Source organism: Vipera berus (assembly GCF_964194415.1).
Source record: "Vipera berus genome assembly, chromosome: 2".
NCBI lineage: Eukaryota > Metazoa > Chordata > Lepidosauria > Squamata > Viperidae > Vipera > Vipera berus.
The window spans coordinates 174,126,939-174,150,037 of record NC_138203.1 but is presented as its reverse complement, the minus strand read 5'-3'; the positions used below and the strand labels follow the sequence as shown (position 1 = coordinate 174,150,037).

Genomic DNA, 23,099 nt, shown 5'->3' with positions numbered 1-23,099 from the left:
CCCTCTTTGTGAGCCAGTATTTCACCTTCCCAACTTGGAACACTTTTGACCTTTTTCCATCATTCTGAGAAAGGAACTAGGCAAAACATGCCTTCATTTGATTTAAACTATACATTGGCTGAAGGGGATCTGAGTTGGCATTCACTATGGACTACTAATCTCTGAAAGGCAAATCTGTGACAAGTAAACAGTTGCACTTCCTACACTCTGGTTAATTTCAGTATGTATCCATGCAACTCACTTTCCTTAGAAAAATGTAAATAGAGATGGATTGTTTTTTTATGATGATACAGAGTTAATTTACGTATATACACAGGCTGCAACACCTAGTCAGCCTTGAACCTCTCAGAGGAAGTGAATAGCAAACCACTTCTGTTCTGTTGCCAAGAAAAACACATGAATGTGTCACAGGAGTCAAACTCAATGTGGAGTCTTTATCTTACTGTTACCAGCTGAATGAAAAATGAAGGCTGATTACATATATAGTACAACAAATAACCGTTTCCTCCAGATTTCTAAAAGAATCCTACAAAGAACAAATTCAGTCTTCTGGCTCATTTTCAGATTCAGCCCTGCTACAGATTTAAAGAGTTTGCTTGATCCCTTAGCTTGTTTGATAGAGGAAATAAAATTGGTCATCTCTATCTATCACCTGCATTTCTTAGGCCCCTCTAGCTCCTCTATTTCTGACTATGACTTATCTTTCTTGATCTTAAAAAGTCTCTGTCAGGAGATATAGCATTCAACAATGACTGACTTTACAGAAATCCTGGGGGACAGGTTGATCTCCAGACCGTTCTTTTGTCCGGCCCCAGTGATGATTGGGGAAAAAATGTAACTAAATTAAAAAAGCACCTAAGGAAAAGAAGTGTACATTAAGGATGGGATCATGAGCAAGTTTTATAAACTGGAACAAGTGGAAGGGGAAAAGAAAAAGAGACTTATGTGGCACCACTAGGCATTTTATAATTTAAAAAGTCATAGAAAAAAGCAAAGTACAAGCATAACATGAATTGCAATTAGCTAGAGTTCTTGGCATCAGGTAATGGAATTTTTAAAGGCACACAAGAGAAGGATGAAAAAATGTGCCAAGGAGTTGCATCAGGCATATAGGCACTTTATCCTCCAGTATACCAGGTTTTAGTTAAGTGTAGCATATGGCAACCTAAAGAGACACAAAGGTATCCTGGGTTCTAAAGTCATACATTTGTTGAGTTCAGACATTGCACAAAGCTGTCATTTGTTTTAAGAATGTTTCGCTGAATAATGCACATAAATCTTCATATATCATGGGCAGTGCAAACTACATTATGGCTAAGGGAATGTATGATCCTTGGCCATAAATTTGGACCCTCAACAGGACTGGAATTTTTAGTCTATGAATTTATGTATTCTCTAAGCTCTAACATGGTTTATTTGATTCTGTCTTGGCATGCATTATTTGTGAACACAAGCAGTTCTTGATTATAAGCCATAATTTTGCCATAGAGTTGTACATGAATGAAATGATTATGATTTGTTAAAACAAATCATGACTTGGCATGATATAATAGCCAAGTAGTTAAATTTGGCTTCACAAACCAAACAGAAAACATTGTTCACCTCCAAGTAACTATGTTAATATGTGGGGTGGAATTTTGTGGAGGAATGCAGGGTTTGGAAGAGGGTCCACCAGGTGTATATTTTTGGCTTCAACCCATTGTTCTTCAAATACACTACAATTCCCATCAATTATAGGTGTCATAATTATTATAGAAGGGCTCCCATCAATCCCTTTATAGAACCATTTAGTTATATAAATTATGGAGGCCAAAGGTGCATATTGATGACTCATGATTAACTGAATACCCTTTGATTGAATCAGTCATATCTTTTCTGTTTGCATGACACACTGAACAAGATCACCTGATTTGGGGTGCAAAAATCTAGACAATATTGGATGACAAAAAAGAGCTAGATATTCCTGTATCTTCCTGCTTCTAATTAATGGTCTAGATTTTTGTAGCCCAGATCTTGCAGCCTCAATTCTGAATCATAAACTAGACAAAATGTAGATTGTATGCTGTGCCACTCAGTTCATTCACTGATTTATAGTTCAAGATGTTGAATGATCTCCAAATTTAGGTTGACTAAACCATCATTATTTTAACTATGGGTAAGCATTTACTGCAAATAGAGCTACTGAGGCAGATCAAGTTGACAGCTCCCGTATTTTCAGCCAATGCTGCAGCATCAGCATTTTCAAACCACTGTTGCATATTCAGTAGCCTGTTCAAGTGAACCAAAATCAGGTTTGTAAAGAACCTCTCCCTTGTTAGCTCTAATAGGTAAAAATTGCTGCCCGGTGAACAAACAATAAAAACTGAGGTGTTCTTCCACTTCCCCTTGATAAGCGGTTAAAAGCCCAGTTTATGACCTTTGTGCAGTATGCCCAAGAGTACTGGTGCACCCAAACTTAGTACAACCTAGCATTATATGCTTTCTCTCCCTCTGGGGCAGGCCTCTCTTAAACCTCTATAATCTTTATATAGTGACTTGATAGAAGCACCGTCTACTTGGCTATAAATGGAGGATTTGGGGGGGGATTTATTTTTAATGTCACATAGAGCAGGGAGGAGGAAGCAGAAATAGGTCTCTGCCCTACATTCCTTCATTTTGCATGATTATCTTAGTTAAGTAACCTAAGCAGACAAGATGGAATTGGATATGTCTAATGAAGAGAAGGGCGAGGGGAGACATGATAGCAGTGTTCCAATATCTCAGGGGCTGCAACAAAGAAGATGGAGTCAAGCTATTCTCCAAAGCACCTGAAAGCAGGACAAGAAGCAATGGATGGAAACTAATCAAGGAGAGAAGCAACCTAGAACTAAGGAGAAACTTCCTGACAGTTAGAACAATTAACCAGTGGAACAACCTGCCTCCAGAAGTGGTGAATGCTCCAACACTGGAAGTTTTTAAGAAGAGACTGGACAGCCATTTGTCTGAAATGGTATAGGGTTTCCTGCCTGAGCAGGGGGTTGGACTAGGTCCCTTCCAACTGATGATGATGATGATGATGATGATGATGATGATGATGATGATGATGATAGCAGGATAGGTATCTTTTGTTTCTATTTGCCAGATGGTCCATTTGAAAAATAAGATCTGTACACAGAGTCCTACATACAAACATCTGAATGATCATTAGATGGCAGTAGAAAGATATATAAAATAATAGCTTTTCAGTGCCATTGGGATTTTTACAGATCTCGTAGCCCTAATACAACCACAGTGGTCAAACAGGATGACACATTTTGCAAGGGGCATATACCATTCCCTCCTCTACTTTTTTCTCACCCAACAACCCTGTGAAGTAAGTTAGGCTGAAAAAAGTGATTGGCTCAAAGTCACCCAAATAGCTTCCATAGAGAAAGATGGAATATAGAAATGATATCCTTCTTTTTTTAATTCAAAGGAAACTACCTTGTTTGGAAGAACTTTTGAGTAAGGACATACAAATGACCTAACAATATTCTGGGTTCAGATTTGCTGTTTCAGCTATCCCAAGTAACTAGAAATAAAATTAGGCTGTTTTGAATACTCCATTTTGTGCATTGTGATAGTCAGGGCTTTTTTTCTCATAGAACTCCCAGAACGGAGTTCCGGCACCTTTTTTGGATGAAACCTTGTAGGGTAGGCAAGGCGGGTTGTATGACATGTGTGAGTTCTGGCACCTTTTTCTTTTACAAAAAAAGCACTGGTGATAGTGATATTTTTTTATTTATAAACAACTTTCCTTTTTCCCCTCAGAATTTTTCCAGCCCTGCCTCTGCTACACAGCAACAAAAAACAACTCTTAATGTGCTACTTGCTATCAGTTTAAATTGGAAAGGTTGGTGTGGGAGTAGAGATTTGAAAATTAAACACATAGCCAAGAAGAAACAAAATACAACATCATGGCTGTTTAAACAAAACCCTTTGCTAGGGGAAAGTTAGAATTCATGTAGGAGGATTGCAGGCAGATTGTGTCGTGCTCTATTTTAAAGGCACATCTTGCAATGTGTGTGTTTGTGTGCACACTATTGTCATTCAAAAGTATTGCTACCGCTGCTGAAGTTATGTTTCTCTGTATGTATGGATAGATGATATATAATCAGAAACAATTGGCACTGTTTTGCTTTGGTTGGTGATTGAATTAGTTAAGCTTGCTATTGGTGCATTCTGTATCTGTTAAGGCTTACTGAACTTCAGAATACTTTTAGAAATGTGTAGTTTGAGCTAGTTGGTTGAGATTAGTGAGCATTCTGTACATGCTCAGATTCTATTTCCTGATCCAATTAAGATTAATTGCCTGGGACGTCTTCTGAGCTGATCCCATTAGGGTTTGTGCCAGGTGTTTTTGGGGGGTGTATCTTGGTTTATTCATTGGTGAGAGGTTCGAACCCCAAGTCACCATTAATAGCAGTTGGCCATGTTCTTACTGAGGAACTGAACATGGGTCTGATCAAAGGTTTGATTCCACACAGTGGCAGGCAAAGCATAATTTCTTCTCCTATATTACATTAGCAGGTTGTCAGCCAACAGCTGTTTTTTAGACTAGCAAATTCCTTTTTAGGGAAAGATGAGCAGGAAAAGTTCCCACCTGGTTTCAGTGGCTATTTTGCCCAGCATTTGTCAGCAAGTTTACCTAAGTTTTGCTTCCTGCTTCCGATGCTGAATTTTTTTTTTATTAAAAAGTTTTAACATACATTTTATCTTTAACAATCCCCCCTCCCCCTCCCTACCCCTCCCCCCCCTTTCCCCCCTCCCCCCCCACTTCCCAGAGCTAAGTACAGGGTATAAAAACAAAGAACAATCATAAGCATCCAAATGCTAACAACCACAAACTCTAAAATCTATCACTCTCTAGCTCAAATAGGATAACTACAAACACTATTACTATTAAATATATAAAAAAAGGAAAAAAGAAAAAAGAAAGGAAGACTTATTCAAATGCTACATGAAACTTTTTAGTCCCGTATTTGTTCTGGATATACTCAATCCATTTTCTCCACTCCATAATGTAACGTTCTTGCGAGTGATCTTTCAAATAAGCCGAAATCTTTGCCATTTCTGCCAGGTCTGAAACCTTTAAAGTCCATTCTTCTATAGTCGGCAGTTCCTCCTTCTTCCAATACTGACCTATTAAGAGTCTTGCTGCCGTAATTAAGTTCAACATCAACTTAGTGTCCACAACAGTAGCTTCTGTAATTATACCCAACAGAAAGAATTGCGGACAAAACTTTATCTTTTGCTTGAAGATCTTCTGCATATTCCACCAAATTTTTATCCAAAAGGCCTTGACCTTTTTGCAAGTCCACCATATGTGAAAATATGTTGCATCTTCGTCACCACACCTCCAGCATTTGGGCTGATAGTTCGGATACATACTTGCAAGCTTTTTAGGATCTAAATGCCATCTATAAAACATTTTATAAAAGTTCTCTCTTAAATTTTGAGCTTGTGTAAATTTTACGTTCCTCACCCAGATCTTTTCCCACGTGTCCATTGTAATAACTTCTTGGATATTTTGGGCCCATTTTATCATGCAATCTTTAACAAGTTCTGTTTCCGATGCTGAATTTTGCATAGCTACCCTGGGCTCAGCTGAAGATGCTGTCAAAAGAGGCTGTTGGGGTCTGGATGGGATAAACAGATTAAACCTAAACCCAAGCAAGACTGGGTTACTGTTTGTTCACAGTGGTTCTGTGCCAGTGCCAGTGATGTCTCTCAAAGGAGTTGCATTGCCCTTGAGATCAGGAGTCCTCCTGGACTCAAGGCTACTGCTAGATTGTTAGAGGAAGCCATAACCAGAAGGTTTTCCCAGCTTCCTCTGAAATATCTTCCCATTTCCTGGAATGGAGGTGTGGAATCTGGCTGCAATGTCTCATGACCACCATCTAATTAAATTTCTTTAATGCACTTTGCATGGAGACCCAACGATGTTCTTCCAGAAGGTAACTTGACTTTCTTGGGGTTTTTCCCTTGAAAACATTTCACTTCTCATCCAAGAAGCTCCTTGGATGTAAGGAAATTCAGAAATGAAGAAGCTTTTTGGATGAGAAGCGAAATGTTTTCAAGGGAAAAAAAATCAAGGAAGTCAAGTTGCCTTTTGGAAAAGTGCTTTTGGAACAGCCATGACCTAAATGATTGAGACTCTCCATAGACACTTTGCATGGAGCTGCCTTTAACAACTTCTTGAAAACTGCAGTTGGTTCAAACTGCAGCAGGCTGCTTATTGACTGGCACTAACTGCTCTGAGCATATTACATGTAATTGGCCTGACCTCCACTGATTGCCCATAGACTAGGAGATGCTATTCAAATGCATAGTTCTCATTTGTAAAATCCCATCTGGTTTGGCACCTACATATTTCCAGGACTGCTTACTACCGCAGGATTCAGCCTGACAAAGGAGGTCTTCCCAGAAAAAGTTGCCTGTAGCACCCTATTTCCATGAGGTGAAGGGGACTGATACTACAAGGTTCTGCTTTGCTATTATTGTGTCTATATCATAGAATAGACTTCCTTCCTCTAGAAATGAGGCAGCAACACCCACCTACCCCCACCCCCAGCAATGGCTTTCTGGAAGCTTTGAAAGGGTGGACATTTCCAGAGAGCTTTATGAAACGATTGCAACTGTTACTTCTTGGGCATCCATTTTTTATTGTTGCATATATAATCATTGCTTTAATCATTAATTTAGTGTTTTATTTTAAGGTTTTAATGTTTTATTTTTCCTGAATATTTTTAGTGCATTTTAGTACGTGGCATACATGTTTGATAAATAAATCCAAGAAATAAATCAGGCCTGGGGAGCTAGAGAGAGTGGTAGGGAGCTATGTCATTCGTTTGCCCTCTGGTAAATTAGTGACTTGTGATTGGTGATGGCCCTTTGACAGCTATTTTGTGGATAGGCAATCCCCCTCCCAGAGTAGTCATTTTATGAGAAGACACATGATCAAAATCTCCTGTGTGCTTTTCAGCCCTTGGTAATTGTCTACCTCCAGTTTACACAACCTAAAATCCTGCATATGATTACATAGGAGAGAATCCCACTGATTTCTTTGGGGAGACAGCGTGTACTTCCCTCAGTGTGTCTAAAATAAATTAACTGATACATCTTCTTGCAAAAGGTAGATATGTAAATAATTGTGCATGTCTGGAACAAAGTCAAAACTTCATCCCAAATCCCTCTTCAAGTTTCAGACTATATTTCAGGAGCAGAGGCATAGTGTCTGATTTAGTGTCTCTCTAGAAATTGTCTGCATATTGGCTGAACTGCCGAAAGGTGGTGTTGGAAAGTCTTCCAGAGCTTTGAGAATCAGGTATGTCTTCCCCTTTTCTGTTATCTCCCCAGCCTCCACTTAAGTTAGCAGTCGGTAGTATTAGCAAAAATAAAAATAATTGCCTGCTTTGGTTTGTCCAGATGAGATCCATCCTTGGTGGTGGCTGGCTTGTTCAGGATACTCTTTGCACTCTTGACAGGAGGCAGCTGCTTGGCTCTTCTGCCTGCACTTGGCACCCTCTAAAAAGCACATTTTCCTATCATTTGTTATATAATATTTCTTCTACATAAGCCAAAAATGCAAACACCGCTGTAATAGTTGGGATTCATCTTTTATCCTCCTAATGGGCTTCCTCTCTTAGAATTAAACAAGGCAAGGAAAGCATACAGGTTATGGCTTGTGGAGTTTTGTCCAACCCCTTGTCCAACAGTGGCTGTAAGAGGCATTTGTACTTCCTTCTGGGTATCCTCTCTATGTGTGTTGAGAGTATGTCTACTCTCCCTTTATGCTGTGTTTGGGTGCACTACGAAACATAGGGCTGCTTGCAAACCCTCTTCTCCAGGTCATGTGACCAGCTGGCAAGGGCCTAGATTGGCACAGTTGCTAACATTCCAAACCAATGCCCAGTTGCCTCTCCCATGGATTTTTTGGGATCTGGATTACAACTCTCAACCAGATCAGATCCATTTTTTTGGCTTCTTTCCACCACAACAAGCCTGGTCTCATTCTACTCCAAAAAGGCTGTCATTATGATTTGGGGGGGGGGGGGGAAGACCCACATCTTCTTCAGGTATTAAACTTTTTTATTTATTTTTATTCCTTCCCCTGTCTCTTAGTCCATGTTCCTTTCATTCCTTTGACACTGCTTCCACTCTTTGTTGGCCCACTCCTGGCTAAAACATTCTGATTCTTTCCAGCCTGCATATAAAATACACACTCAAATTACCAAGAAAAACTCTTTAACTGCAGTTTGGTTGCTCTTGATAAAGTACACAAAGGCACAGCAGCTGCCCTTGTACTGTTTATTCTATAAAAGGGATGAGATGCACTTGGGTGCTTTTAGCATATCTATTCCTTGTAAATGTTGGACTGATGTATTGGTCACAGACTAGTCTCTCTAATAATGATCAAAAAAAGGGCTCTGCAATATAGGTCCTTAATTTGGGAACTGATTTTTATGAGCCTCCAGACATGTTTGCAACAGTTGTTCACCATAAAAGTCAGTTCCCAAATTAAGGACCTATGGTGCAGAGCTCTTTTTTGATCATTAGAGCATTATGGGAACTGAAGTCTCTTGGAGGGCACCAGGTTGGGAGAATTAGGTTAGCATGCAAGACTAACCTGATTGAATATGTTTACATGGAAGGAACTATTGAATACTTGTAGTGAAAAGCCCTTAATATCAAATCAAAGACATTATTTTATCTTTTCATCTTTAACAGATTTCCTGTGATCAAAAAAATGAGGAAAAATGAGGAAAAACAAGATTGCAAACACAAAAATTGAGACTGAGGATGCTTGCTTACCAATAAATCGATCACTCATAGAATTTCTTGATACAAATGTTAGTGAGAGTATGTTCTCAGTTTATATTGGGTGCGCAAAGGCTAACTGGACACTTAGTTTATGCATATGCATTTCTTTCTCATATACACATATACACTGATACCGAGTTAAGTTCTAGGATAACTGGGATTTTTTTAGCTGGTATCGGCATCACTTTTAAAGAGATCTAGTGAAGTGACCGCAATTGCTGAGTTTAGAGTACAATAAATGTCTGATCTTTATGATGTTAGAGGTAGTCTTTGATTTAAGAACATTAATTTAATCTGCAATTTCAGTTGTAAGTGGTGATGCTTGTAAAGCCAGGTTGCCATGTGACGGCACCCAACTTTACAAATTTTTTTTGTGGGGATTGTTAAGCAAACACTGCAGTCATTAAGCAAACCCATTATTCACTATGGTCGTTTTTTTGCTGGAAACCAGAAGTAAATGACGATATCCGGCAAAAGCATTGAAAACACAGTCACATGACCACGGGACACTGTAAACAATTGTAACTGTTGGTTAGTTGCCAAGCACCCAAAATGCAGTCATGTACCACAGGGGGAGCCCAGATGTCAGATCTTCAAATACAGGTTTAAGTAGCTTTTTCAGGATCTGTTGTAGCTTAAAATAGTCACTAAGCAACCTGTCATAAAATTGAGGATTATCTGTACTAGGCTCTTGTTTAGTTTTGCTACAGGAGTCCAACATGGCTGATGTTCCTGAAATTTCAGAAGGAGGAAACACTCGGAGACACTAAGGATAGTTTTATAGCTTAGGTGGTTCCTAAGGAAGTAAATTTCCTGTCAAGTACTAAGCTTTTCAGAAATATATGGCCTTGATGTTTGAACTCAGCCAAGCTAAATAGTGAAACTTTTGAGTGCAAGAGAAGAGTATCCCTTAAAATCCCAGAGCAGTCTTTTGCCTTAGGCTTTTTTGTCTGGTTTTCTGTATGGCCTGCATTTGGATTTCTTCAGCAGTTTGTCCAATTCTCTCATTCTAAAACTTTCAAAACATTTTCAGCAGGAGTGCCATCTGGAACAAATTGCAGTGGAGTCAGCCAAGAAACAGGCAAGGCATAGGTAAACATGGCCAATTATCACTGTTGAACAGGATTGCAAGGTAGGCCAGTAGCATTTTACCCTGAGGGCTGGAAGGGACCTCCGAAGTCTTCCAGTCCAACCCCCTGCTCAAGACAAGAGAACTTATTGCATACCAGACAAATTGTTGTCTAATCTTTTCTTGAAGACCTCCAGTGATATAGCACTAACAACTCCAGGGAGCACGCTATTCCACTGATTAATTGTTCTTACTGTCAGGAAATTTCTCTCGAGTTCCAGATTGGATCTCTCTTTAATGAGCTCCCACCCACTGCTTCTTGTCTTTTGAAACTAAATCAACCCCCTCTTCAAGTACTGGATGACAGCTATCACATTACCCCTAATCCTTTTCTTCATAAGCTTAGACATACCTAATTCCACAACCGTTCATCATACAGTTTAGCCCACACACGCCTTATCATCTTTGTTGCTCTTCTCTGCATTATTTCTAGGGCCTCAGCATCTCTTTTTGTATCACGGTGACCAGAATTGGATGCAGTATTCCCTGTGTGGCCTCACTAGTGAATTGTAGAATGGTACTATCACTTCTTATGATCTTGATGCTATCCCTCTGTTGATGCAGCCTAGGACTGCACTGGCTGGCTCATGTTTAAGTGTTGTCCACTAGGACACTAAGATCCCTCTCACAGTTACCACTGTTGAGCCAGATATTGCCTATTCTATATCTGTTCTTTTGTTTTTCCTGCCTAAGTGCACGACCTTACCTTTCTCACCACTGAATTGCATCTTGTTGGATAGGGCTCAAAAGTCAAGTCTGTTGAGGTTTTGATTTTGGAACTACCTGCCTTACCTGTCCAGTAAGGCTAGTATTGCAATGAGCCTGAACAAAGGACTTTCAGCACACAGCTCAGGTGTCTTGCTAAATGATTGCTTCTTTATGATGAAATCACAGATTAAGAAAAAAGCTTTAATTGGGAGTTCCCTTGCAGAACCACCTTCCTGACGCTTGTCGCACAGAAGTCTAAAAGGCTTTTTTTAGCTACAGTATTTTGAGCCTTGCAGCCAAGATTGATGGGGGTGGGCTGACCCTCGATGGTCCATGTGGATGGCAAGGTATTGACTAAGGAGAAAATGGATGAGAAGGAAAAGCTGTTGTTGATGCTGCTGGTGGTTGGTTTGTTTTTTGTGCACTGAGTCAGTGTTGACTTCTGGCAACTGCCTGGACTAGTCCCTGCAATTTTCTAGGCAGGAAGTTGTTTCTCCTTGCCTCCTTTCTTGGGATGAGAGAGAGCAGCTAGCTAGCCCAAGATCACCCAATTGGTTTTCTGCTAAGGCAGCACTAAAATTCACAGTTTCTGAATTACTAGCTTGGTACCTTAATCGCTACCCCCCACCCCCACCCCCACCCCCCCACCCCGCTCCCTTGGCAACTTTAAAATGTGTGGACCTCAACTCTCAGAATGCTGGCTGGGGAATTCTGGGAGCCAAATCTTAAAGTTGCCAAGGTTGAGAAACAGTGCACTACATACATGGGCTTTCTAATATCTAGTTGGGAACACTTTAATTCCTGTGTTTGCATGGGATTTCATTACATTCCTAGGTCCATTCCATTTCTAAACTTCCCTTAGCTTGAGCAGACCTCTGACACCATGGTACAAACTTTTGGGGACTAGGATTTCCTGGGCCTGAGAGAGCAAAGGGCTGAGGCAGAGCCTATCTGCCTGTTTCTTGTCCTGTCTGACCTGAACACCTTTCTTGAAGTGTGGATAAGGAAGGAGGGGGGGGATCGTCGGGGACTACTCCTGTGTGCTTAGAAGAGTGATTGCCAGATTCTGAACTTTTTAAGCTGATCTCTGTCAGCAGTGACAAGAGCTTTGGAGCATTGCTCCCAGCTTTAGGTATCAGCTGTGATAAACTAGGCTCAGACCACCTCTAGTCCCTGGAGTGTGTAGGCATCTCTGCTCCTCTTAAGTTCAGGATTGTCAGTCTGTTGCTGATGGGGAAAATTCAGAGAGGGGCTTTTCAATGGATGTGCAGCCGAGAGCATCAGCAGTGGGTGTTTCCAGCATCCTTGAACGCTGCCGCCTGCTGCCTTTACAAGAAGGCAGCTCTCAGGCAATGGGGGTGGACAGGCGGCAGAGAGCCTCGGCAGCCCTCTCGCTCGGCTTCATCTCTTTAATCTTCTCTATCACAGCTTTCAGCAGCAGCTACTGGTGTGAAGGAACTCAGAAGGTAGCCAAACCGTTCTGCAGTGAACTCGCAGGTGGGACCCACTGCATTCGAATTAACAGCCCAGGTGGGAATGACAGCAGCATGGTTCAGTACATCTGGGAGACAGGGGATGACAAGTTTGTGGATCGAAAGTTTCATGCCGGCATTTGGCATTCTTGTGAAGAGATGATCAGTGGAAACGGTGAGTGCCCTTCCGGTAAGCAAGTCTCCCTCATCCTAATTTTCTTTGAGACACAAGACAGTTGTGTCTCTTCTTTCACATTTTGGCGGGGGCTGGGTGAAAAACAGTGGCTGTGGTGCAATCAAGGTTACAACTGCAAGAAATAAGGGCTCCCTGGAATCAAGCATGACTCCTGTTAACTCCCTAGATAAGTCTCTGTAGCTCTGTGTGTCAATTTATGGAAGTAGTTTGGTATTGCCCTCTTCTGGATTTATTTTTGGTTTATGATTTCTCAGTGGTCTCCCGTCCAAGTAATAATTAGATTTGCTGCTGCTTGATTTTTCAGGATCAGCCAGTCAGCTTGCTGTTTTCACCTGGCAAAAGCAATGTTCAGATTTTAGCTGTTTCATTTGTGGGTTGTTGGTTTTTTTGCTTTACGCTTCCATCTTTATAATGGAAGTATTTATTTACATCTAATCTACATCCTATTTATAAAAAAGCTGTTAAATTACACACATTGTGTTAGTCTATAATGTGATTTGATTTGGCTTTGCATATTACAGGACAAGGTTTCTCAGTCATGATTTATGCGCTAACACATGTAAATGTAACCATGATGATTTCATCAATAAATTGTGGATAAAACAAACCATGGCTTAGCACATACCCAACCAATTCCAAAACAATCTTCAAAGACTATGAAATGCTTTAAGGGAGGATAAAATTTATTACCCAATGGCATCTGTTGCAAAGTTATTCCCCAAAGCTATGTTGATAATTATTTCTCACCCTTTTTGGCAACTCACAAATCAAAATTCTCTTGCTGTTCTAATATGAGGTTGGAAGGGGAGAAAGGATTATAGGGATTAAAATGATTTCTCCCATATTATCCTGATTCAATACAAGAAGGGACATCATAGAATTCTATTTAGAGAGAAACGTGCGTGATGTGGCAGAAACTATACAGAGCCTTAAACTCCAGTCACAATAAATATTTAGACTTTAAAGGGCCATAAGACACTCTATTGTTTGCAAAGAATACAGCAGAATTAACACTGAAATGAATAGTATTTGGGTGGAAAAGAAGTAATTAAAACTCCTAATGTTATCTCTTTCACCCAATTTATAAAATAACTAGAAAAGTGTTTAAAAGAGTAATCTCTGATGAGGTAGGCAGACATTAAAAAAAGTAAAAAAAATAGATACAACATTTTTAACTTTGTTTACAATTTTAGGACACACAAACAAACACAGAAACACACAGAGAGACTTTTATGAAGAAGAAGAATTGGTGCTAAATCTGTAGAATCCATAATTTGGAGGAACATATTTTAAAATATAGCATATGATTGAAAAAGATAAAACCTTGTTCCCTTTTTTCTTATTTATTGGGCCACCAGTAAAGATGGATTCTAGGAGAATCAGGGTAATTGCCTTTTACTTATATTAGTAAATAAGAGAGAAATGTTGATATTATTCATCATGTTTTAATGCATGAAGAATGTAATAGCTTTTATTAGGTATATGGATTCTTCAGACTCTATACAATACATTTACCAAAATATTAGCAGACTGATTCAAATTGTAACTGAGCAGAATAGGAAACCTGAGTAGGCAGCCAAGGACAGAATTAATGTTGCAGATCAAGTGTGGGATTGCCAAACCTTTATTTTCTCTCCAAATAGAAGCTGAGTGCAAGACATTAAACTGTAATGGTCACTGGCAATTGCCACATAGCACTCTTTTGGTTACCTGTAATTGTTTTTCCTGAGCAAGAATAAGTCAATTTATGAGGACATGAGGGGGAATGAAGAGCACACATACAGATAGATGAAAATTAGGTTTGGAGAAGTTTTCAGGCTGATTTTTCTCTGAAAACTGCTGTCGGCTCTCTCTCTTGTCATGGATGCAAATATAAGAGGTAGATACATGTTTCCAGAAGTTTTAGAACTGTCATTTGCTGAAATGACCTATTCTTTCACGCATACAGCATAGAATGGGAGTCACAAAATCTCTTAGTCACCTCTACTGTGATCACAGAATGGCAGTGCTGAGATGCCTAAGGAAATGATGTTAAAAAGCACTGAACTCTTGGAATGTGCTCTTATGAATGCTATGCCTTACTTATTTGTAGGAGGGAAGCAAACTAAATCTTCCTCCCTGTTTACTTTTAATGAAAAGGGCTTTTCTGTTTTCAAGTAAGTAAATAAATATGGTTTTGCTCCCTGAGTTTATGACCAACCTGTAGCCTCTGGAGACATGACTGACTGGCAGCGTGGTTTCCTGCCATTTTTAACCTTGCAGCAATAAAAGCATTTCAGTCCAATTCTTTTCCCCTGATTAGAACAAATTCCTGAAATCTCTCTGCCTCAAACAAAAGAAACAGGAGAACTTTGTTCCGGCAAATGTGATGTGACTCTCCCCATTTTACTTCATTTTCCAATCCTCTGTGCCTCTTAACTCCACTATGGAAAAGCTGACCACCCTTGCTGAATGAATGCATAGCAAACCCATCTTAGTAATGGTATCTATAAATGCCCCAGACTCCCATAAATAAGAGAAGATTCTGAGAATTTTGGCTCCACCCATTCTTGACATCACTCTGTGGGACACAGATGAGATGCTGGAAGCCAGTTGCTAGTCCTGCCCTGAGTGGTCATTTTCTCTCTGGCAGCTTTCATTCAGCCCCTCACTGCATGCCTGAAGATGGAAGATACATCTCACTATTAGTGCTGCTAGTCTTAGAACTTGGTCTCCGGCCCATGGATCACAATGGCTTCTGAGGGTTTTTTAAAAATCTTTTTTAACAATAGATCTGCTTTTCTTCAAGATGGTGAATTATTACACCAAAACACTCAGCCCAGTTGCTGCTTCTGCAAATTAACTGCTGTTGGCAAGCTGCTATTATTATTATTATTATTATTATTATTATTATTATTATTATTATTATTATTATTATTATTATTATTATTATTATTATTATTATTATTATTATTTAGTCCAAACATGTAAGTCCCATCATGCATTGGCAATCATTGTGAAAATACAACACGTTTAACACCAAAACATTCAGGTCAAAGAAGTGCTTTATATTTAGTGCATATATTATTTCTGTATCCTCTTGTACCATCCATACAGGAGATGCTTCAGAAAGTGCAGAGGAATTTAGATGTGGCCTCCAAAAGTGGGTGGGGTGAAACCATTACTGAGCCCTAAGAAGAAAGACTAAAAATCACCCAGATTTTATCTTGTTCTCTTGAAAAAGGAAAAAGCAAAGGTTGTGGGCAGATTTACAAAATTCTGCTAATGTATCTCACAATAATAAAGTAGCCTCACTAGAATTCCAGCAGTATCCATTTCTTGACCTATCTCCAAGCAAATTTCATATTAGATTCTGTCCAAGAGGAGATGAGTTTAGAGCAACCTATAGCACAAGGCCCACCCACTTTGATATTCAGATGATTCCAGCAACAAAAATAAAGCAATGGACACGGTGGCTCAGTGGGTTAGGACGCTGAGCTTGTCGATCAGAAGGTCGGCAGTTTGGCGGGTCAAATCCTGAGTGCCACGTAACAGAGTGAGTGCCTGTTGCTCGTCCCAGCTTTTGCCAACCTAGCAGTTTGAAAGCACGTAAAAATGCAAGTAGAAAAATAGGGACCACTATGGTGGGAAGGTAACAGCGTTCTGTGCGCCTTTGGCGTCTAGTCATGCCGGACACATGACCACGGAGACGTCCTCGGACAAGCGCTGGCTCTTCGGCTTTGAAACAGAGATGAGCACCGGCCCCTAGAGTTGGAAATGACTAGCATTCATGTGTGGGGGAACCTTTACCTTTACCTTTAGCAGAGACAACGTCATCAACTTCACCGAAGGACAGTGGGTTTATAAACCAGTTACTGCAGAGGTAACACATAGCTTTGTCCTTCAGAAGACTGACTGTTGCTTTCCTTTCTACAGTGCATCATCTAATAGTAGAGCAGCTGTAACAATCTCAGATGATCATTACATCGAGATTGATTTTGTAATTAAGAGCCAGAGAGAGAAATTGGACCAAATTCTGGGATTGAAAAACAAAGTTTCAACTCCAGATTATGGAGTAATCTTTGGCAACAGTTACATCATATTCAGCTGTGAAGTCAGAAGAGAAAGAAAATGGCTAAGGGAACTTGAAGAGCTTAAGACAGGGGTCTTCAAACTTGCCCCTTTTATGACTTTTGGACTTCAATTCCCAGAATTCTTCAGCCAGGCACACAAGTCATAAAAGGGCCAAGCTTGAAGGACCTTGGCTTAAGAGGAAGGGAAGGGGTTTAGGATTACAGTAATTTTTCTAGGAAGGGAAAGTCGTTGAAGAAATTAAAATAAGAACAAAAGAGCTATGAGATGAACTCTTCAGAGTTGGAAGAGTTTCATTCATGTACTCCAAAACCTAACCTGTGGAAAAATCCAAATTAAAACACTCACAGCAAGGGGTTGTCTAGCCTCTGAATAAACACATCCAGTGATAAGGAGACTGCCATCTGTCTGGTCACCAAGAGTACCTAAAGCAATGTTTCCATTTTTGTTATGATAATTTTATTACTTTATTAAAAATAATATTTTATTTAAAAAGATAAAGATGAAAAACTAATACAAACTAAGGAAATAAAAAAGTAGAAAGCGCAAAGAAAGAAGAAAAAAAGGAGAAGGGAAAATGCATTTAAAAAGAGATAAAAAAGAAATATAGAAAGAAATGGCTTTCTGCTTCATCAATACAAGCACCAACATTTACTTAACGCCTTCTCTAATGCTTCATCCCAAATCTCATCTTTTATCTATTGGCAAATAATAAAACCTCATTTTGCAGTCAGCTTCATTTTTTAACAATGATATTATATATCGCTTGTTTTATGCCCTTCATATGATGTCCAACGAAATTTATTTCTTTTCATCTTTTCTTCATCTTCTCTCAATTTTAATACCATAGCTTATCACTGTCTCTAAAAATACAACAAAAATTATCTTCTTCCCATATCTTATCTACAAACAACTCTTAAAAGCTTCATCATGCAGTCCTAGTCGAGAAAAGCTGTTAGAAAATGAAATAATCATAATACAATCAAACCTTGATCAAATAAGCCAACTTTGTAAATATTCATTTTACTTTTAAACATCTTGATAATTATTCTTTTTAAGCAATGTCTTTTCTTTCTCTCTTTTCCTTTTCTCATGAATTCTTTCATAAATGCAATATATCTCTTTTTTAAATCCAAAGTAAGAAAATTGTCCAGATCACTTTTCTGACTTAAAACTCACTTATCCAAGTCACTCTTTTGATTTATTATTTGGGTGTCCCTTTTAATTGATAAAACCTCAGCCAATTTCATTTGTTAGTCCTGTATAACATCCTTGTTGTCAGTATTATTCTTATATCCTGTCAATTTTAAATCTGAATCCAAACCAGCCTGATCTTCAGTTATATTTTCTTCTATCTCTTCTTTAAGCTCATTCTTATTGTATGAGACAGACTAAACAGTAAATTCTAGGTACATTGTTATCCTTGAATATTTCCAGAATTAAAATACTTTTTTTTTACATTTTGTATTAGTGGATGTTCTCCTTTAATTATCATCTTTAATTTTTTTAAGTTGCTTCTAGTAATGAGCCTTCACGGTTTTCTCTTATCATGTTTTTCTCTCATCCAGAACATTTCCCCAGGAAAAGATTAGACTACTTCCTGTAGTTTGTTTAAAATCATATTAAAATATAAATAAATATATTATTATTTAATACATATTAAAGATACATAAACCTCAGAATCGTTATATATTTCTAATATGATTTTAAACAGATTACAGAAAATATTCCATTTTTTAAAGTTTTGTTTCTAGTCAGTCTGGACTAGATTATTAGTCCAGTTTTAAAAAATCCCCAAATCCACATTTTAATTATGCTTTTTCCACTTATTTCCAAATAAAGAGCTATTTTAAGTTTTTAACCTGCATGAATCTTTCACTGAGGGTTGGAGGAAAAATCACCCAGTGTAATAAAACATGTTCTTCTGAAGATTCTTAGTATCAAAAAAGGAATTTATATCATTTCCTGTAAATATGATTAGGAGGAGAAGAGAGCAAATGGACCCCCTGTTTGGGCAAAGCCGACTCTCCCAGTTCCCAGACCTCTAAAATCCACCAGAGACCACTGTTTTATGGTCTTCTTGTGGGGACCATCTGTAAGAAGCACTCTGGGCAATCCCAAGTCCTCTCATTGATCCAGAGAGAACTTTGGGGAGCCAATTCCTTCACTAGTTCCATTTTCTGCTGCAATCATGAGCATTGTTAAAAATGAAGCTGTCTTTTAGTCCACTATTACTTCTTCAGAAGCCTTAAAATATTTTTTTCCCCAATCTGTCTATGATGGGAGTTGTATGCAACCCATCTGGTTGTGAGGAGGTTCTTCTAAAAGCTAGAAAATAATATTGAAACATACCAAGGTTATTCAAGGTTTATCCACTGAGTTGTCTCTCTGAAGATGCTACATGTTTTGGTACAACTGCCTACATTTCCATAAATAGGAGATACAATCGGTTATTTGGAGAGTCTGTGCTACTGGGTGATAAACTCCCTCCCTCAGGGGAGTTTCTGATGAGATAATGTTATCCTGACATTTGAGAACAAACATAAAAGTGCTGATGGATTATACCACCAACAGCCCCTTTTGTAAAAGTGCAAGTAGCACAAGTGAGAAGAGACAGTCCAGATCAAAAGCTGCCTGGTTATATCTGCACTCTGGTGCCATAAACAAATACCAAAATAAGACACATGAAACCAGGTGGATGGATGCTTTTCCAAAATATGACTTCCACTGGGATTTGGATAGTGGAACATCTTATCTCGGCGCTTCTGGCTTCCCCCACCATCTGCTTCCAACTTGCTGCTTGTGGGAAGCTCCTGTTCCTATAAATGTTAAGAAGATAAGAACCTGAGGCAGCAAATATGACACTTGTGTTTCTTTAAAAAAAATCTTTAATTTTCAAGTGCTCATTTTATGTGCCTTATAGGTGAGAAATGCAGAAGTTTCATCAGCCTGATACCCCCAGCAGTTCAAGGTAATTATATACTGCCACTGTTTCAAGTTCCTTCTATATTTATATCCAGTGTTCTGAATCACAGGGGAAAACAGTCTTTTAACACATACACATGCACACACGCACATCCAGGCTTTATGAAACATACATTGCCTTAGATGTTCAGAATTTTTGCTGAATGTCAGATTTGGGCCTCGATTAGACAGTCCTTCATTCTCCAGACAGTCAGTGTATATGTCAGTTTAGAGATAAATCTTAAAGAAGCCCAACCTGGCTTTCTAATTTGAAAGCAGGGAAAGCAAGGCTCTTCTGCAGGCTGAGTCCAGTCCTGATGGCAAATTGATGGCAGGCTGGATAGGAATGCTGGTAATTATTGTCTCAAAAATCTGAAGGCGTCCAGATTGGGGGAAGAGCCTGTACTCATCCATCCTTAAAATCAATTGCCAGCTCCTCTGAAAAGAAATCAAAATTGATAACCATGTATGTAGCTCTATTGCTGGTTTGTAGAAACAAAATATTCCTTTAAAATGTCACAGTGCACTGATTTGTGTGTGTGTGTGTTCCAGGAGTTCTATGGTTGTCCATTGCAGCTGAGATCCTCTATATTATTTTACTTCTGATGGGCATCACTCTCATGTTGATTGAAATCTGTCGTTCCATCAGCGTCCTGGATGGGCTGAAGCTTAATGCATTTGCTGCTATATTCACAGTTTTAGCAGGTAACCGTTTGGTATTGTTTCTGTTGAGGGTTAAAGTCAGCCAAAGGAAGAAATGGTCAATAGAAAGAAATTATTTCTATACTAGGCATAAAAAGATTGGTTCTTAAGGATGGGAAGAGATGTCTTGTTCTAAGAGAATTAGCTGCTGATACTCAGACTCTCCACATTAACGGGAGTTTTTGTGTGAGGAAAAACTACCACCCTTTTCACCAAAGAAACAAAAGATTTCTGGGAAGTGATGGCTGCAATGACAGTCAAGGAATGGACAGAAAGTCCAAACAAGATGGAGCACCTGCTTTGAATGTAGAAGGTTCCTAGTTCTTTTCCAGTTAGTACAATTCCTCACACCAAAGACATGGAGGAGGATGGATTAGTTCTCTACTTGTCATCTTCTGCTTATTTATCTTTTATTCCCACTGTGACTTAGCAAGAGCTAAATCTGTTGAGATATGTCTTCCCCCCCACCCCCCGGGAAATCCACTCAGTATTTTAAGTGCCCTAGCATCAATTCATCAAGGAGTAATTTGTTGAAACTATGATCGACTGTTACAGGTCTCCTTGGAATGGTGGCTCACATGATGTATACCACTGTATTTCAAATGACGGTAAATTTTGGCCCAGAGGACTGGAGGCCTCAGATGTGGGATTATGGCTGGTCTTACTGGTAAGTTCTGAAGCAAAATGTATCACAAAAAGATAGGCATGAGTCAAATCATTCTGAGGGAACTATTAACATTAAAGCTATCATATTTTTTTTAATTTCTTATCTCAATGACAAAGTATTGTAGCCAGGTCTGAGAACAGAATCATAAGACCTTGCAGGCTTGCTTCTCAGGTGTATCAAAACGGGTGCTTAATATTGATGGTGACATCTTAACAGCAACGGTTGTGTGTGAAGTTCAAAGATGAAAAATATCTTGTCTTACTCTGTGTACAGTAAGCTCTGTATTAAGTTGGCTTTCTCCTATCACTGAGGTTTTTCAAAAGAATGATTCCTTTCTATACATATATTGACCCCAGGAATTTCATCATGTTGCACAAAAGAAAAACTGTTGTGGGATGGCTGAAAGAGATGAGAAAATGAATCTTCCATTGGCATAAGCTTTCTTAATTTAGTAGCCAAGCCAATAAGAAATCTGCTAAAAGGCATACATTTTACAAATATGTTCAGAACCTATAAAAAGGTGTTAGCTGTTCAGTAACCATTTTCCCCCATATACTAGTAATACATTTGTTTGTGCAACCATTTTAATGTTTGGATTGGGATCCCCAAGAGGATTGTCAAAGGAAAGATGACCCTCTTTCTTAACCAGCATAAATTGCATTTGGTGGCATTGCTACTGGTTGGTGGTTGAAATATCAACATATCATCTCATTTGATGGATCATTTTTCATTAGTTGGGCCTCCTGTGGTGAATTAAAGAGAAATGCTAACCAAATGACAAAAATATCATTGATGAAGCATAGTGCAGGGGTCCCCAACCTGTGGGCCATGGTCCACTACTGGGCCATGGCCTATTGGCCACTGGGCTGTGGGACAGCCTGGCCAATGCACGCACTCACCCTCACTCGTGCTACCACCACCGCTATGAAAACGGAGCTCTGTGTGGCAAAAATGGGGCAGTGCTAGGGAGTGTCATGTGGCCACTAGCACCATCCTGTTTGTGTCATGTGTGCTCACAGCCCCATTTGTGTGCGTGTGTGTGTGCATGTGTAAAATGCTTCCGCCTCTCTTTCCTTCCAGTCTGCCAACCAAAAAAGGTTGGAGACCTCTGGCCTAGTGGCATTCCTACTTTTTCACTAGTGGCATGAAAAACCAGTGAACATGTGGAACAAATTTGCCTCTTCCCTCTGCGGAATTTCCTGTAAAGATGTTCATGTGTGATCATTCAGCTCTACTTTAGAAGCAGTGAAAGATAAAAGCACAAATGTGAAATCACAGTGAGTCTAATAGCAAAACAAGTCCAACAGGATGTTCTTACATGATGGAGAAATGGGGCTTTTTTTTTTGACATAGAACACCCAGAAGGGAGTTCCAGCACCTTTTTTGGATGGAACCTTGTAGGGTAGGCAAGGCAGGTTGTATGACGTGTGCGAGTTCCAGCACCTTTTTTTTCTTTCTTTCTTTCTTTTTTACAAAAAAAGCACTGTGGAGAAATGTTTTAAAAGATAGGTTGTTTGAAATGAAATGTAAATTCTTGGACTGTATAAGAGATCTGAGGGCTGTTCAGTCTGGGGGGGTGGGCGTGTGTATGACTGTGTCCTGTCATTTGTTTCCCCTTTTTTTCTCAAATTGACAGCTTGGCATGGGTTTCCTTTGCCTGCTGCATGGCTTCCTCTGTGACCACAATGAACAGATACACAAAAACTATTTTGGAATTTAAATATAAACAGAAGAAACTGGAGAGAAGTCAACAAGCTAAATCCAAGCCTCCTGTTCCAGAAAAGGTTTGGAAGATGTACGTTAACACCCTCCAGAGCACAAACGAGGACTTCATGCATCCCTTAACAGACATTCACAACCCATCCAGTCCTATGGGATTTGCAGAGTTAAATAATATTCCGGTGGCTCATTGTGAAGAATATTGCTAAGAAGGCAATCCAGGATTGTTGATTTTGTTTTGTGTTATGGAAAGTACCAATATATGTATGTTGCATTTTTCTTTTGTATGTTAAGAATAGTGGTGATGACCTACAAAAGAAACACTTTGGAGAAAAGTCTTCTTTCTAATTTGGGATGTTCTCTTTTGCTTTGACAGCAATAGTTAGGTAGAGAGATTGATAGCATAACCCCATGCAGGTATCCTCAGAAGAAAATTCCACTGGTTCCAGTGGGACTTACAGTTCATTTGCACAGCCAGGTTGCACCAACATGAGTATGGATCAACAACCATTTCTTGAAGATCTGCTAATATCAGATCTGTTGATAGCTTCCTCTTTCCACACTAGCCCACCAGGTGGGTAACTTCTGTCTGTCTTTCTCTGCTGTGCATTGAAAGTAGTGGTTTCCAAC

The 23,099-nt window shown here is 39.3% G+C and overlaps 1 protein-coding gene across 1 annotated transcript; it reads left to right on the top strand.

The window, feature by feature from the left end:
• Nucleotides 1-12,030: 12,030 nt before the first annotated feature.
• Nucleotides 12,031-22,678, top strand: GSG1L2 (GSG1 like 2; the record flags this gene model as incomplete). Its single annotated transcript, XM_081321978.1, has 5 exons — nucleotides 12,031-12,325; nucleotides 19,341-19,388; nucleotides 19,934-20,086; nucleotides 20,639-20,750; nucleotides 22,387-22,678. The coding sequence occupies 5 exons, from the start codon at nucleotides 12,031-12,033 to the stop codon at nucleotides 22,676-22,678; spliced, it is 900 nt and encodes a 299-aa protein (XP_081178104.1).
• Between the last annotated feature and the right edge of the window lie 421 nt (nucleotides 22,679-23,099).